This window comes from Salvelinus namaycush, chromosome 20, assembly GCF_016432855.1.
Source record: "Salvelinus namaycush isolate Seneca chromosome 20, SaNama_1.0, whole genome shotgun sequence".
NCBI lineage: Eukaryota > Metazoa > Chordata > Actinopteri > Salmoniformes > Salmonidae > Salvelinus > Salvelinus namaycush.
This window is the reverse complement of record NC_052326.1, coordinates 10,962,126-10,977,918: the sequence shown is the minus strand read 5'-3', so window position 1 is coordinate 10,977,918 and position 15,793 is coordinate 10,962,126. Positions and strand designations below refer to the sequence as shown.

Sequence of the window (15,793 nt, the reverse complement as noted above, 5' to 3'; positions counted from 1 at the left end):
ACCATATTCTACTGTGGAGCGCATGCTACCGCCCACCACACGCTCTTCTACAACTAAAAGGACCAATGAACCGTCAATATGTAAATCAACAAACCACGATTGGATGGATTGGAACTCCAGGTTTGACGATTTGGCCCCTCCTTTACATGAATGAATGGAATTTTCCATTATCTCGCGTTCAGTAAATTACACGACTGCGAGACTGACGATACTTTCAAGTACAGGAACGAAAGATCTCATTTCACATTTATTCTAGGTGAGTATCATTATCGAACGTTGGCAAATATCAATATTAATGTCTCACCATTGTATTGACAATTGCAATGTCATCGTTGATCTTTTTCCTAGCAATGCATTATTGGAAGAGGAAATGCAGCGGCTAGTTAGAAGTTAGCCAACGAGCTCGCCCGTAATTAAATAGCTCACGCTAGTGCAACTAAAATACATGTCAGAGATTTGAGTACGAGTTGTTGCTATCGATACACTTGATGATTAATGTTTCAGCAACGTTAGCTATAGCTAGCGAAGTTATTAAATTGTCAATTTCCAGATAAATACAAGCTAACTAACGGTAACTAGCAAGCTATAAGTTAGTCATTATACGTTACCATGGCCTTGGTAATGTTAACATTAGCTAAGTCAGTAAATGAGGCAATGGTAATAACACATATGAATGTTATTGAATAAGGTTGCTTATAAAAAAATATCATAGATGAATACACAAGTTGGACTGGAGTTGAATCTTGTTCACATGCTGACACGGAATGTGTCTTAGTTAACTTAGCAACTGAGCTGATGCCTCGGGGCCAAGAACACTTTCAATTCATGCAAACGGATGCCTTTGAGGTAGGTACACCCAAAGGACACTGATTAGCACTAACCTTTTAACGTTACTAGCTACACGCACATTTTACTCAAGAGTAGCAAGCAGGTTGTAATAATGCGTTCGTAATAAGTGGGAAACGTGGACAGTACTACTTGAACTGGGAGCAACGTGTTGTGCTCTTTATTTATTTAATTTTTATTTAACAGGGCAAGTCAGTTAAGAACAAATTCTTATTTACAATGACGGCCTACTGGGAAACAGTGGGTTAACTGCCTTGTTCCGGGGTAGAACGACAGATTTTTTCCCTTGTCAACTCAGGGATTCGAACTAGCAAATTTCGATAACTGGCCTAACGCTCTAACCCAGGGGTGGGGAACCTTTTTGCCATCGAGGGCCATTTGGATATTTATAAATTAATTTGGGGGCCATATTATTACAATTGGCTATTTTCTGCTTTATTCATGTGTTAATGTGACTTTAATCACTGACATTGGTTTCATTGTTTAAATATGACTTATGTTTCTTGTCTCCTTGAATATTTAGAAAAGTGCTAGTCCTATTTAAATAAATATTAGTATTGTAAATAATGTTATTATGATTACTTGTTCAAATTCACCTCTAATGCGATGGCTGAAACAGTTTATCTTTGACGTGGCGTTTGATGTCAGCTGGCAGTGAAGATGACGCTACTCGCAGCTGGTTTTCCAGGTTTGTGTCAGTCAGTCTTGAGCGGAATCGAGTCTTTGCAAGAGTCAGTTTGGAAAAGAACTGCTCATAGCAGTAGGTCGTCCCGAACACAGATGCAAATTTAGGTGCATGTCTCCTCAGAACAGGAAAATGCTCAGCACTAATGTACATTTTGTAGAACTCAAGGAGAGGGAGGTTGTTGTACCTGGCTTTGAACTCATCATTGCTTTGCAGCTCAATGACTTTGTGTTGTAGGCCATCCGGCACATCCGCTGGTTCGACGTTAAACGGGGTTGCAAATATGTTCAACTCCAGTTGTTTACTTTTCACATCCCTAAACTGCTCACAAAATGCCTTTGCGAGCTTTCCACACTCACCGGCATATTCCCACATCATCTCAGGCTCTTGTCCTTGCGTAGTAGGAAAATGCACTGTGTTACCCCTTTCTAGTTGGACTTGCCACAGCTTTCATTTCGTACGATGTCACGTTTTACAGGAGATCGCTGAGAAGCTGGTTCGGCCCTTTGGAGCTTGACGTTCAAGTCAGACAGATACTTGGTTATGTCCACCATGAAGGCCAAATCAAACATCCACCTGTCATCACTCAGTTCCGCGACAGGTTTCCCCTTCATCTCCATGAATTGTTTACATCATCGTGCGAGCATATTTCCACGGCTCAACCATCACACCGGTAAACCAGATCACCATACTCCGATTCAAGATCACTCAATAGCTCCTTAAATTGGCAGTTATTCAGCCCTTTGCGTTTGATAAAATTGATGGTCGACACTACAGTTGCCATTACATTGTTCGGCTTCAGGGACTGTGCACACAGACTTCCTTGATGTATGATGCTGTTGCATACAATTAAATCACTTGGATTAAGACTGAGACAACTCATTTATTTTTTCACTGATGTTTTTAGCCTCTTTTTCGAGCCAACCATGGCTTGCCCTCCATCTATAGTAAGGCCACTTAATTTTTCAAACTGTAGCTCAAATTTGCTCATAGCTGAGACACGTTTCTCAAACAAGCCCTCACCTCAGGTGATGCCATGCATGGCTTCCAAAGACAGCAATTCCTCCCTTATGTCAAACTCAGTGGTAATCCCACACACAAAAATGGCAAATTGGGCAGTATTTGTTACGTCAGTCGTTTCATCACATGCCAAAGAGAAACTCGACACTTGGATTTAGGATAAAAAATAAAATCAAAATATTGTGGGAAAACGACGTCTACCTCCTCCCTGTAGGCTGTGTCGTTGTTGTTGACCATGCACCCTTCTGGCTCCTGTGTTGAGGATCAGCGAAGTGGAGGTGTTGTTTCCTACCTTCACCACCTGGGGACGGCCCGTCAGGATGTCCAGGACCCAGTTGCACAGGGCGGGGTTCAGACCCAGGGCCCTGAGCTTAATGATGAGAATAGAGGGTACTATGGTGTTGAATGTTGAGCTTTAGTCAATGAACTGCATTCTTACATAGGTATTCCTCTTGTCCATATGGGATAGTGTGATTGCATCCTCTGGATCTATTGGGGCTATTGGGACATTTTGCCTGTTTGATTGCCTTACGGAGGGAATAACTACACTATTTGTATTCGGCCATATTCTCAATCACCTTGCCATGGTTAAATGCAGTTTTGCGCGCTTTCAGTTTTGCGCGAATGCTGCCATCTATCCACGGTTTCTGGTTTGGGTACATTTTAATAGTCACAGTGGGTACAACATCTCCTATATACTTCCTGATGAACTCAGTCACCGTATCTGTATTTGTCGATATTATTCTGAGGCTACCTCGAACATATCCCAGTTCACGTGATCAAAACAATCTTGAAGCATGGATTCCGATTGGTCAGACCAGTATTGAATAGACTTTAGCATGGGTACTTCCTGTTTGATATTCTGCCTATAGGAAGGGAGGAGCAACATGGAGTCGTGATCAGATTTGCCAAATGGAGGGCGGGGGAGGGCCTTGTAGGTATTTTGAAAAGTTGAGTAGCAGTGATCCAATGTTTTACCAGCGCGAGTACAGCAGTCAATGTGCTGGTAGAACTTCGGTAGTGTTTTCCTAAAATTTGTTTTTCTTTGTTAAAATCCCCAGCTACTATAATTGCGGCCTCAGGATATGTGGTTTCCAGTTTGCATCAACTCCAGTGTAGTTCTTTGAGGGCCGTCGTGGTATCATCTTGAGGGGGAATATACACGACTGTGACTATAACCGAAGAGAATTCTCTTGGGAGGTAATGTTGCTTTTGTGTACCTCGTCCTCGAGACTAAAAGTCTATATATAATCTCCCTGGCTCTTCCCCTCCAGAACTCTACTCAGCTGCTCATCAGCACTTGATCTACTGACCACTACAATCTACTTACAACTAGCTAAGATCTCACAGCTCCGTTCTACATCTGCTACCTATCTGAAATATACCATGGCCAAGCAGCAGATCAGGTACTGTCACTGTAGGTTTCTCTATCTCATACTGTATGTGCAATAGATGTCTAGATGTTACTAACCCCAGAAAATTAATCATCAGTACAGTTTTCATAAGGGCATGCATCCATTATATTTTATCTATTTCAAGTGCGTTGAGGTTCTGTGATATGCCAATCTGAACATAAACTCAAACTGTTTTTTCCAGCCTTCCTGCTAAACTGATTAATGGTGGTATTGCTGGCATTGTGGGGGTTACCTGTGTGTTTCCCATCGACCTGGTAAAGACCAGGCTACAGAACCAGAGGCAAGGCCAACAGACCTACAAAAACATGTGAGTCCTTTACTCTGTCCTCCCTTCTCATGTCATGCCGTGTGACTGCATAGCTAAATCTTGATCGATGATGATAATAATAAAAAATAAATAAACTCAAAGGCATGGAAGGATGACACTAACAGACCTGCCAACCTGCATGCATTTTGCATTCCATGCACACAATTACAGTTCAAAGTAGCTGGTACTCAACCGTCTCAAGTTGGAGCTGAGCCAGTCAAACGACTTGGGCGAGTTGGAAAAATCTCTAGCGCTCGGTCCCGTGGTCGTAGTACTATTGTCCTTCCGCCAACTGGATGGCAGCTCCCCACTTCGTCCATTGATACCACTTATGTGTGAGGGGAAAAATAGAGAACGAACTGTTAACCAAATATATAACATTTGTACAGATGGCGGCAGGTAGCTTAGCGGTTAAGAGCGTTGAGCCAGTAACCAAAGGGTTGCTGGTTCGAATCCCCAAGCCACCTAGGTGAAAAATCTGTCTGCACTTGAGCAAGACAGTTAACCCTAATTGCGCCTCCTGTAAGTTGCGCTGGATAAGAGTGCCTGCTAAATTATTCAAATGTAAATGTTGGTGTTAGTCAAGCACAACCATTACGATGAAGGTAGTTAGCTACAGAGTTTAGTTAACTAAGTGAGAATACTTTCTTGCCCGCACATGCTTTGATCTCCGCAAAGGTAGTGGGTGTGAGGGCATTGACGAGCAAGGAAACGTGCAGGTTTGCGGTAGTTTAGTGTGCGTCGCTGCATGGATGGAAAAAGACAAGGCAGAGAGAGCTGTTCCGCTAATACTGTCCTTCAGAGAAAGTTGTTAGGCCTACTAATCTGAACAGTCTATGTTCATTAATCAGTACTTGATCTGTCCTCTTGATATGGCTGTATGTCAACAGTAGGCTGCTAATGATGTGATAATAGTCGGTTCACCAATGACAACAAGGCATGCTGAATGAATGGTCGCCTAGTAGTCGGACCTAACTTGATGGATGAGGTCAGGGATAAAGATCTGCAACAAGCTCATATAGGCCTAGTTCAGTTGTTTCATATTCCAAATAGCTTACAGTAAACTAGAGACGCCAGTTTACATTTTCACTAGGCTATCCACATCGACACCTATTATTTAGAATAATCACTACCCCAAAATTTTACCTAGAAAAATTGTCATTGGGACTACAATTTTATTTAGGATCATACACAAGACTTGGATACAATGTTTGATGTAGTTTCAGACTCAAGGTTTCAGGAAATGGCCGTTGGAGTTTTCCCTTCCTGACCGTAGGCCTACATTGGCACCACCTTGTCGGAAAATCCTAGGGAGAACCCTGATTTGAACATTTAAACATATTTCTAGTTGGCTACTGAAGAGCAGGGAATTACCAAGTACCCATACGTCTATAGCCCACCATTCTTATTGAGGCATTCTTTTTGCCAACATCATTATTAGGCTTAAAAGGTGCTCAACTGGTAAATTCTTCAAGGTTAGCAGGTCTGCACTAAATATATAGGATGGGGTATCTTGGTCAGTACTTCAAAGAATCCGGTTGCCATTGTGAAAGCATAGACTAATGCCAGGTTTTGAATCCGGTGTCTGTAACGACTGACTCCCGCCATTGTCCTATTCTTTCCCGTTGAGTAATCCTGAGGAATGTGCGAGGGGAGATGAAATTTCCCTCTGCTCTGTGCGCCCATTCAGCTGTCATCTCCACTCCAAGCCTTATTAAGCCCCTTGATGTTCCTTAGTTGTGTTTTACCTACATGGGTAGAAATGGCTGTACTTTGTATTTACATATTATTTGTTGGATGATGTTTCTTTTAAACTTTGTCATGAATGCAGCTATTAATGAAATAATTAGTAGTAATTAGTTGTTGTGAGAAATGTCCCTCATTCTGACATGTCTTTTCTCTCTCAGGATGGACTGCCTTGTCAAAACCGTTAGATCAGAAGGATACTTTGGCATGTATAGAGGTAAGAGTAATTTCATTTTTAGTCTATGTTTTATAGTAGTGGTTCTATACCTAGTCAACAGGGGGGTTATTAGTGAAATTGCAACAAACTGATCAGAATTGAATTATATATTGACTTAAAGTATAAGCTGTCAAGTTTCTGTTCATAATTAATGCAGTATTTGCTCATTACTGATAGAAAAAAAACAATATTCACATGTGACCTTAAAAATTGATAGATTGTCACCACAATGTAGTGATGTTTACATGCATCCTTCATTATGCAAATTGTTTGTTACTTCATGCTCATTTGAATTTTAATTGAATGACAAATGGTAGAATATTCTCCATCAGTCCTTTATAAAAGGAAATTGCCACATTTTCAATTGATCACATGATCAGTGTTCAGTGAAATGCATTACTATAGCCTTACTGAAACTGAATATTGTATGTAGCACATTTATGATGGGCAACAGTGTCTATTGTGGAGAGGAGGTTGGAGCCCGTTTTATGGAGCTCCATTTGTGTGAGGAATGCTTGTTTTTTTTGCATCTGTGTTTTTCATATTACAGACATGGATCCCCCTGGGATATTGAGAGGCTAGCCGATATGGCGCAGCCACGCTGGAGGCAAATCATTTAATGGTTCTTACTACACTGCTCTATTTCAACTAGGCAAACATTGTTGTTTTTTTATGTGCTATCTGTGAAATATTTGCTCCTTCGTGTCTTTATACAACTTATTCTCACCTCTCCTGTCGACTCTTTTGACTTTCTCTGTTCGTTCACCAACACTTGTGATCATTGACATTCAGTGTTCTTGGGAAAATGTATATCGTAGTAGTTGCTAAGGCTACCTTCATTCTCGTCTATCCATTCCCCACTGGCACGTAGACTAGCCTACACCTTAATCTAAAGTCTTCTTCCCACATAGTTTTCTAAATAAATGTTGGTCTTTCTTACTTTAGACTAGCTTTTCACATTCTCAATTTTCATTTCCCATCCTCTCTGCATGCCCTTTTCTGGTCTCTTCTCTCATTCATGTTCTGCTTTCATCATGTTTCTCATGTTTTAATGTAACTCATTGTCTTGACTTGTTCGTGATGACTTTTAAGGTTTGACTAATGGTCAATTGTTTTGTCTTCAGGTGCTGCTGTGAATCTGACCCTGGTCACTCCTGAGAAGGCCATCAAACTAGCCGCAAATGACTTCTTCCGGCAGTATCTTAGCAAAAATGAGTAAGTGACAGTCGACATTTCTGCCATTTTAAAGACAGTAGATTAAGAGGAAGACTGATGTAGTGTAATAGATGTATAATAATGTGTCCAACTAGTCATTGACGAGACCAATCCCATGCATGCTTTCTAATCTGATTCTTTGTTGCAGGAAGGGCTTGACGGTGTTTAAGGAGATGTTGGCAGGATGTGGTGCAGGCATGTGCCAGGTTGTCATTACTACTCCTATGGAAATGCTCAAGATTCAACTTCAGGATGCAGGAAGGCTAGGTAAGCAAGGTCACAGTATTTTCCTGATTTGATTGATGATGGAAGTTTATGCAAATATATGAATGTATTTTTGTTGTTTTTCATCCCAGCGGCTCAGCAGAGAAAGCCAGCCTCGATGTCACCCACTAAGCTGGCTTCCACCAGGGTGCTGAGCAGGTCCTACAACGCGGGGCCCAGCGCTGCAGCCAGTGCGTTGTCTGCTACCCAGATCGCCCGGGAACTTCTCCGCACACAAGGCATCCAGGGCCTCTACAAAGGCCTCTGGGCCACCCTCATGAGGTAAGGGATTGTTACACATGAATGTGACTCATGTGAAGTAATTTGTTTTATGGGGCGCTGGGCTAGAAAACAAACAGGAATATAACTTATATATATATATATAGTTTAAGAACACCTACTCATTCAAGGGTTTTACTTTATTTTTACTATTTTCTACATTGTAGAATAATAGTGAAGACATCAAAACTATGAAATAACACATGGAATCATGTAGTAACCAAAATGGTGTTAAACAAATCAAAATATATTTGAGATCCTTCAAATAGCCACCCTTTGCCTTGATGACAGCTTTGCACGCTCTTGGCATTCTCTCAACTAGCTTCATGAGGTAGTCACCTGGAATGCATTTCAATTAACAGGTGTGCCTTGTTAAAAGTTCATTTGTGGAATTTCTTTCCTTCTTAATGCGTTTGAGCCAATCAGTTGTGTTGTGACAAGATAGGGGTGGTCAACAGAAGATAGCCCTATTTGGTAAAAGACCAAGTCCATATTATGGCAAGAACAACTCAAATAAGCAAAGAGAAATAACAGTCCATCGTTACTTTAACCTTTCTGGCGCAGGCGTTCCGCTAGCGACCCACCTCGACAGCATCCGGTGAAATTCCAGAGCGCAAAATTCAAATTACAGAAATAGAAATATTTAACATTCATGAAAATACAAGTGTCATACATCAAAATAAAGCTTGTTAATCCAGCCGCTGTGTCAGATTTCAAAAAGACTTTACGGCGAAGGCACACCATGCGATTATCTGAGGGCAGTGCCCCACATACAAAAGCATGAAAAACATTTTTCAACCAGGCAGGTGCGCCACAAAAGTCAGAAATAGCGATTATAATAAATCCCTTACCTTTGAAGATCTTCTTCTGTTGGCACTCCAAAAGGTCCCAGCTACATCACAAATGGTATTTTTGTTTGATGAAGTCCTTCTTTATAACCCCAAAAACTCAGTTTAGCTGGCGCGCTTCATTCAATAATCCACCGGTTTCCCTCCTTCAAAATGCATACAAAATGAATCTCAAACGTTACCAATAAACTTATCCAAACAAGTCAAACAATGTTTATAATCAAACCTCAGGTACCCTAATACGTAAATAAACGATAAAATGTAAGACTGAGAATCGTTATTGTCTTTACCGGAGATAAACAACAAAAAGCGCTCTCATCCACACGCATGAAAACACTACAGACAAAATGGGAGCCACTTAGAAAAACTACAAATTTCTAGCTAATTTTTCCAAAAACAAGCCTGAAACTCTTTCTAAAGACTGTTGACATCTAGTCGAAGCCCTAGGAACTGCAATCTGGGAGGATTTCGTGTCATAATAAACATGACAGCCATTGGAAACAGTGGTAGGCTGAAATTATTATTTTTGTTGGATGGTTTGTCCTCGGGGTTTCGCCTGCCATATCAGTTCTGTTATACTCACATACATTATTTTAATAGTTTTAGAAACTTTAGTGTTTTCTACCCATGCATATCCTAGCTTCTGGGCATGAGTAACAGGCAGTTTACTTTGGGCACGCTTTTCATCCGGACGTCAAAATACTGCCCCCTAGCCCAAAGAGGTTTTAAGACATGAAGGTCAGTCAATCAATAAGATTTCAAGAACTTTGAAAGTTTCCTCAAATGCAATAGCAAAAACCTTTCAAGCGCTATGATAAAACTGGCTCTCATGAGGACCGCCAAAGGAATGGAAGACCCAGAGTTACCTCTGCCTCAGAGGATAAGTTCGTTAGTTACCAGCCTCGGAAATTGCAGCCCAAATAAATGCTTTGGATGTTCAAGTAACAGACACATCTCAACATCAACTTTTCAGAAGAGACTGTGTGTGAGTCAAGCCTTCATGGTTAAATTGCTGCAAAGAAACCACTACGAAAGGTCACCAATAAGAAGAGACTTGCTTGGGCGAAGAAACACGAGCAATGGTCATTAGACCGGTGGAAATTTTGTCCTTTCGTCTGAGTCCAATTTTGGTTTTTGGTTCCAACCGCTGTGTCTTTGTGAGAGGGTGTGGGTGGACGGATGATCTCTGCATGTGTATTTTCCACCGTAAAGCATGGAGGAGGTCGTGTTATGGTGTGGGGGTGCTTCGCTGGTGACACTGATTTATTTATAATTCAAGGCACACTTAACCAGCATAGCCTTCACAGCATTCTGCAGTGATACATCATCCCATCTGGTTTGCGCTTTGTGGGACTATCATTTGTTTTTCAACAGGACAATGACCCAACACACCTCCAGGCTGTGTAAGGGCTATTTTATTAAGAAGAAGAGTGATGGAGTGCTACATCAGATGGCCTGGCCTCCACAATCCTACGACCTCAACCAAATTGAGATTGTTTGGAATGAGTCGGACGCGGAGTGAAGGAAAGCCAACGAGTGCTCAGCATATGCGGGAACTCCTTCAAGACCTTTGGAAAAGCATTCCAGGTGAAGCTGGTTGAGCGAATGCCAAGAGTGTGCAAAAATGTCATTGAGGCGATATTTGAAGAATCTCAAATATAAAAAATATTTTTTTGTTTGTTTTAACACTTTTTTGGTTACTACATGATTCCAAATGTGTTATTTCATAGTTTTGAGGTCTTCACTGTTATTCTACAATGTAAAATAAAGAACCCCTTGAATGAGTAGGTGTTCTAAAACTTTTGACCAGTGTTATGTAATGTATGTATGTGTAAGCAAGCACGGGCGTATACGTACGGGTTGGTCTAATCCTGGATGCCAATTGGTTAAAAATGCATTCCAGTCGGTGTCTATTCCACAAGTTACCACCTGCTAAATCTATGACTTTGAAATGCCTATTTACTCTTTTCCACCTGACTGCGCAATCCACTGTCTCATCAGCCCAGGCAGACAATTTATAAACTTGATAAACTTCTGGCTGCACTGCTTGACGTGACCGTAAGTTAGCCGTAGTTGGCTAGTTAGCAAGCAAGGAATAAGAACGTTGTCAGCCAGCCTCGGGCCTAACAACAACTGTGCCAATTTATACTCCAAACACCGGCTTCTCTGGCATTATTGCTTAAATCTATAACTAAACTCAGCAAAATAAGAAACATCCCTTTTTCAGGACCCTGTCTTTCAAAGATAATTCGTAGAAATCCAAATAACTTCACAGATCTTCATTGTAAAGGGTTTAAACACTGTTTCCCATGCTTGTTCAATGAACCATAAACAATTAATGAACATGCAACTGTGGAATGATCGTTAAGACACTAACAGCTTACAGACGGAAGGCAATTAAGGTCACAGTTCTGGAAACTTAGGACACTAAAGAGGCCTTTCTACTGACTCTGAAGAACACCAAAAGAAATATGCCCAGGGTCCCTGCTAATCTGCGTGAACGTGCCTTAGGCATGCTGCAAGGAGGCATGAGGACTGCAGATGTGGTTAGGGCAATAAATTGCAATGTCTGTACTGTGAGATGCCTAAGACAGCGCTACAGGAAGACAGGACGGACAGCTGATCGTCCTCGCAGTGGCAGACCACGTGTAACAACAACTGCATAGGATCGGTACATCCGAACATCACACCTGCGGGACAGGTACAGGATGACAACAACAACTGCCCGAGTTACACCAGGAACGCACAATCCCTCCATCAGTGCTCAGACTGTCCGCAATAGGCTGAGAGAGGCTGGACTGAGCGCTTGCAAGCTTGTTTTAAGGCAGGGCCTCACCAGACACCAGGGCCTCACCAGACATCACCGGGCATGGGCACAAACCCACCGTCGCTGGACCAGACAGGACTGGCAAAAAGTGCTCTTCACTGACGAGTCGCGGTTGTGTCTCACCAGGGGTGATGGTCGGATTCGCGTTTATCGTCGAAGGAATGAGCGTTACACCGAGGCCTGTACTCTGGAGCGGGATCGATTTGGAGGTGGAGGGTCCGTCATGGTCTGGGGCGGTGTGCAACAGCATCATCGAACTGAGCTTGTTGTCATTGCAGGCAAACTCAACACTGTGCGTTACAGGGAAGACATCCTCCTCCCTCATGTGGTACCCTTCCTGCAGGCTCATCCCGACATGACCCTCCAGCATGACAATGCCACCAGTCATACTGCTCATTCTGTGTGTGATTTCCTGCAAGACAGGAATGTTAGTGTTCTGCCATGGCCAGCGAAGAGCCCGGATCTCAATCCCATTGAGCACGTCTGGGACCTGTTGGATTGGAGGGTGAGGGCTAGCGCCATTCCCCCCCCCCAGAAATGTCTGGGAACTTGCAGGTGTCTTGGAAGAGTGGGATAACATCTCACAGCAAGTACTGGCAAATCTGGTGCAGTCCATGAGGAGGAAATGCACTGCAGTACTTAATGCAGCTGGTGGCCACACCAGATACTGACTGTTACTTTTGATTTTGACCCCCCAAAAATGTCTGTTATTCACATGTCTGTGGAACTTGTTCAGTTTATGTCTCAGTGGTTGAATCTTATGTTCATACAAATATTTACACATGTTAAGTTTGCTGAAAACACATGCAGTTGACAGTGAGAGGACGTTTCCTTTTTTTGCTGAGTTTATTTACCAACCAGTAAAATACTTGTTTTGTGTTTCAGAGATGTTCCCTTCTCCATGGTCTACTTTCCACTATTCGCCCACCTCAACCGGCTGGGCCAGCCCTCTCAAGATCAATCGGCACCCTTCTACTGGGCCTTCTTCTCTGGCTGTCTGGCTGGCTCTACCGCAGCTGTGGCAGTCAATCCTTGTGATGGTGAGTTCGTAGTCTCTGTCTCGGTGTGTTGACCCACTTTTATTAAGCTAGTGGAATGTGGGTTTGATTTACTGCTGTAGTTCCTGCTATAACAAGTTCTCGCACTTTATTCCAGTTGTGAAAACGAGATTGCAATCTCTAAACAAAGGCGCCAGTGAGGAGAGCTACAACGGTGTGGTTGACTGTGTCAGGTACGGAGTCAGTCTTATCACTCTTTTAATACTTGTATTTTCCTGCCTTTGATCTTTTTGCAACTTCACAACCAGTGAGGTCTATAATAATTGATTTACACACATTCCTGCAGTTCAGGCAGTGATGATTTATTTACTCTCTGTCTCATGGCAGTAAGATCATGCGTAAGGAGGGTCCCTCTGCCTTCCTGAAGGGAGCAGGCTGTAGGGCGCTGGTCATCGCTCCTCTCTTCGGCATCGCACAGGTCATGTACTTTATTGGCATCGGAGAGTTCATCCTGGACCTGTCCCCTTTCAACTAACTACCTGTCTGCATGAGATGAGCAACCCTGCCTGGCTGTGCATGGGACTCTCACACGTCGGATGAAAAGGATCTCAGCAGAAGACTGGCAGCTATACACCGTCAGTATATATTACAGAAAATAAACCCACGTAAGACTGTTGAGGTGTCAGAGCTTTGGAGCCTGGAAAAGACAGGAAAACCTCCTGTATGGTCTAATGGCTGTACTGCACGTCCTCCAAATGTTTTCCTGCCTTATTTAATGGGCTGTGACCAATGTTTTCGGCAGTTTGCTGAACTGGGGACCGAGAACTGCAGCAGTGGCTCTGCCTGGGGAGCCCCTCTGATTCCTCTTTCTCTGTGAGGCACAGGAGGTGGGGACCACTTCAACACAACCAATGACTGAAGGCCATTTCACACCTTTAATTTTTTTTAGTAATTCATTGTTTGTCTGAAATTTATGGGGGGATAATTTAAGATTCCACTTTTGTGCTGTTGCTTGAATGCAATAGTGTGGTGTCAAGAGATTTTGTGTGGGTATTTCAAAGCCTCAATCATGTACTGTATTTGCAATCATGTGACTTCTTCAAGCCTTCAATTAATCTGATTTACATGTCTGAATTGTTAAATTCACTGTGGTCAACTGAGGCCAAAAATCTCAAAATATTCTAGAAGTAGCTTTTTATCATTTTTTTTAAAGAAACACATTTTTAACTGGCACCATTTCACCAAGGTTTAGTTTGAGATCGATGGACCAAGCACTTAATGGCTATTCCTCAGCAACAACTCATGGTTTGTTGCCAGACAGATGACCCCATCATGGTTTAATGAATTGTCAGCACTGTTAATCTTTTTTTGTATTGTTTTTATATTCTATATACTTGTGAGATTAATTCATATAATGTAGTATATACATTAGAGTTGTGGAGTGTTCTGTTATTGTCCATGTTACTTCAGGAATATATATATATAGGTCAAGACTTAGATTCATTAATGGCCATTATTTAGGGGGGTTTTGTATTAATAACATGCCCCTAAATTTCATGCAAATAGTTTTGTATTTTCCTTATGAGTGGATTGGTATTTCTCCACACTGTAAGGAAGCAATACTTTATCCAGACTGACTGAGCCTGCCAAATGGCATCACTGATACGATCTGCACCCAGGTAATCTAACACAGGAAATGACTGTTACATTGGTTTGTATGTTGTATTTCTAGTTTTGTTTGAGTATATGTTTATCAAATAAACATCTAACAGCTGTCTGCTCTTAACTGGGTTGAATAGTCTCATTTATTTGCGCTTTCTCTCAGGATATCCCAAACATTTTAAAAGAATAGAAACTTGTTCCCATTACTGTTTTATTTTACAGGCAATTAAACCGCTACTAAATGGACATGGTGATAAAAGCTTTCATTGGTTTCCTTTTTTTGTTTGACATTATTAGCATAAACTGGATTCTACAACAGCCTACTGTGAATAGCCTACAACGCCAACAAGAATTCACACAAAATACACTAACTCACTGTAACAGTTCACACATTGCATGCTCTAATAGAGATCACTCAGGACAATGCAAAATACATTTATCATCTAGACTTCAGAAGGTTAGACATTTACAGAATGACAGTACTTCATAAATGTAGCTGCTTCCCTGACCCAGAACACTGATGACAGTAGTTATTCAGAATGTCAGTCAAGTTGAAACAGGTTCTTTTTGGATTGTAGGCCCACACTCCCAGCTCATAAAGATGCAGGGGATACTTCTAGCAGAGCACCACTTTGCTAATGGAGGCAAGTGAGGGCAAAAACCATACAGGTTGTTCAAGTGAAATATGCAGTTGTGTGAGGGTGGGTCGCTTGGGCTTGTCTGTACAAAGTAGGCATGTAGTGAGTAATGAAATGTATGCTGCAAAGGTGCAAGTCCCAACAACAGTTATGTAAAACTCCCAAGACTGGAGTTAAGGTTACTGACCTACATACAACTTTAACAAGCAGATGATGGGTGACTACAGTAGCCCTGTACATGCAATTAACCCTTAAATGGGAAATCTGCATTTGCTACATCCATTCTTGGACTTATAAATTAATATCTACCCATTGATTCTTGAAGAATATAACGTATTAGCGCCTCGTGGGCTTAGTTCAACTGTTGTACCCCACCAGAAGCCCCAGATATGCTTGTTTTACTCCCATGTTTGTAAACATAGTAAATGTAAACAAACATATGGCCTTAAGACATGGTTAAAACTCATTTTTATATCATGGATGGTCAGTCCTTGCATCCATTGCTCTGTCTATTCATTTGAGAGTGGTTACAGCCCCATCCCTCCAAAACGGGTTGGTAACACACTTTGTTTCAACTGCTGATTGCCCTTTTAAGTTGAGGTTACCAAAGACATTGAATCAATAACGTTAAAAAAGCACACAAAAAAAGGAGTTTGTATTTACGCCAATGCTCCTCCGCCATCACATTCTTTCATCAAAAAAAGGGAGACGTTACACATACATGGAATGCTAGCAGTGTTAGAAGAGGTTGTGAAAAATGGGGAATGTCTCAGTGTACTGCCAAATCCTGAGCCATGTTGTGCTTGGAGAGAAGCGCGAGAGGGAC

At 41.9% G+C, this 15,793-nt stretch overlaps 1 protein-coding gene across 2 annotated transcripts; it reads left to right on the top strand.

Annotated features, from left to right (window-relative positions):
* Positions 1-152: 152 nt before the first annotated feature.
* LOC120065026 (mitochondrial glutamate carrier 1-like) lies at positions 153-14,458 on the top strand. Of its 2 annotated transcripts, none has more exons than XM_039015677.1 (10): positions 153-256; positions 3,826-3,957; positions 4,148-4,273; positions 6,181-6,236; positions 7,361-7,451; positions 7,600-7,718; positions 7,808-7,997; positions 12,555-12,709; positions 12,825-12,900; positions 13,055-14,458. In XM_039015677.1, exons 2-10 carry the CDS (start codon positions 3,938-3,940, stop codon positions 13,200-13,202), a joined length of 981 nt encoding a protein of 326 aa, XP_038871605.1. In that variant the 5' UTR covers positions 153-256; positions 3,826-3,937; the 3' UTR covers positions 13,203-14,458. The 2 variants fall into 2 exon arrangements, with proteins under 2 accessions (XP_038871605.1, XP_038871604.1); XM_039015676.1 differs by lacking the exon at positions 153-256 and adding an exon at positions 752-846.
* Positions 14,459-15,793: the final 1,335 nt, after the last annotated feature.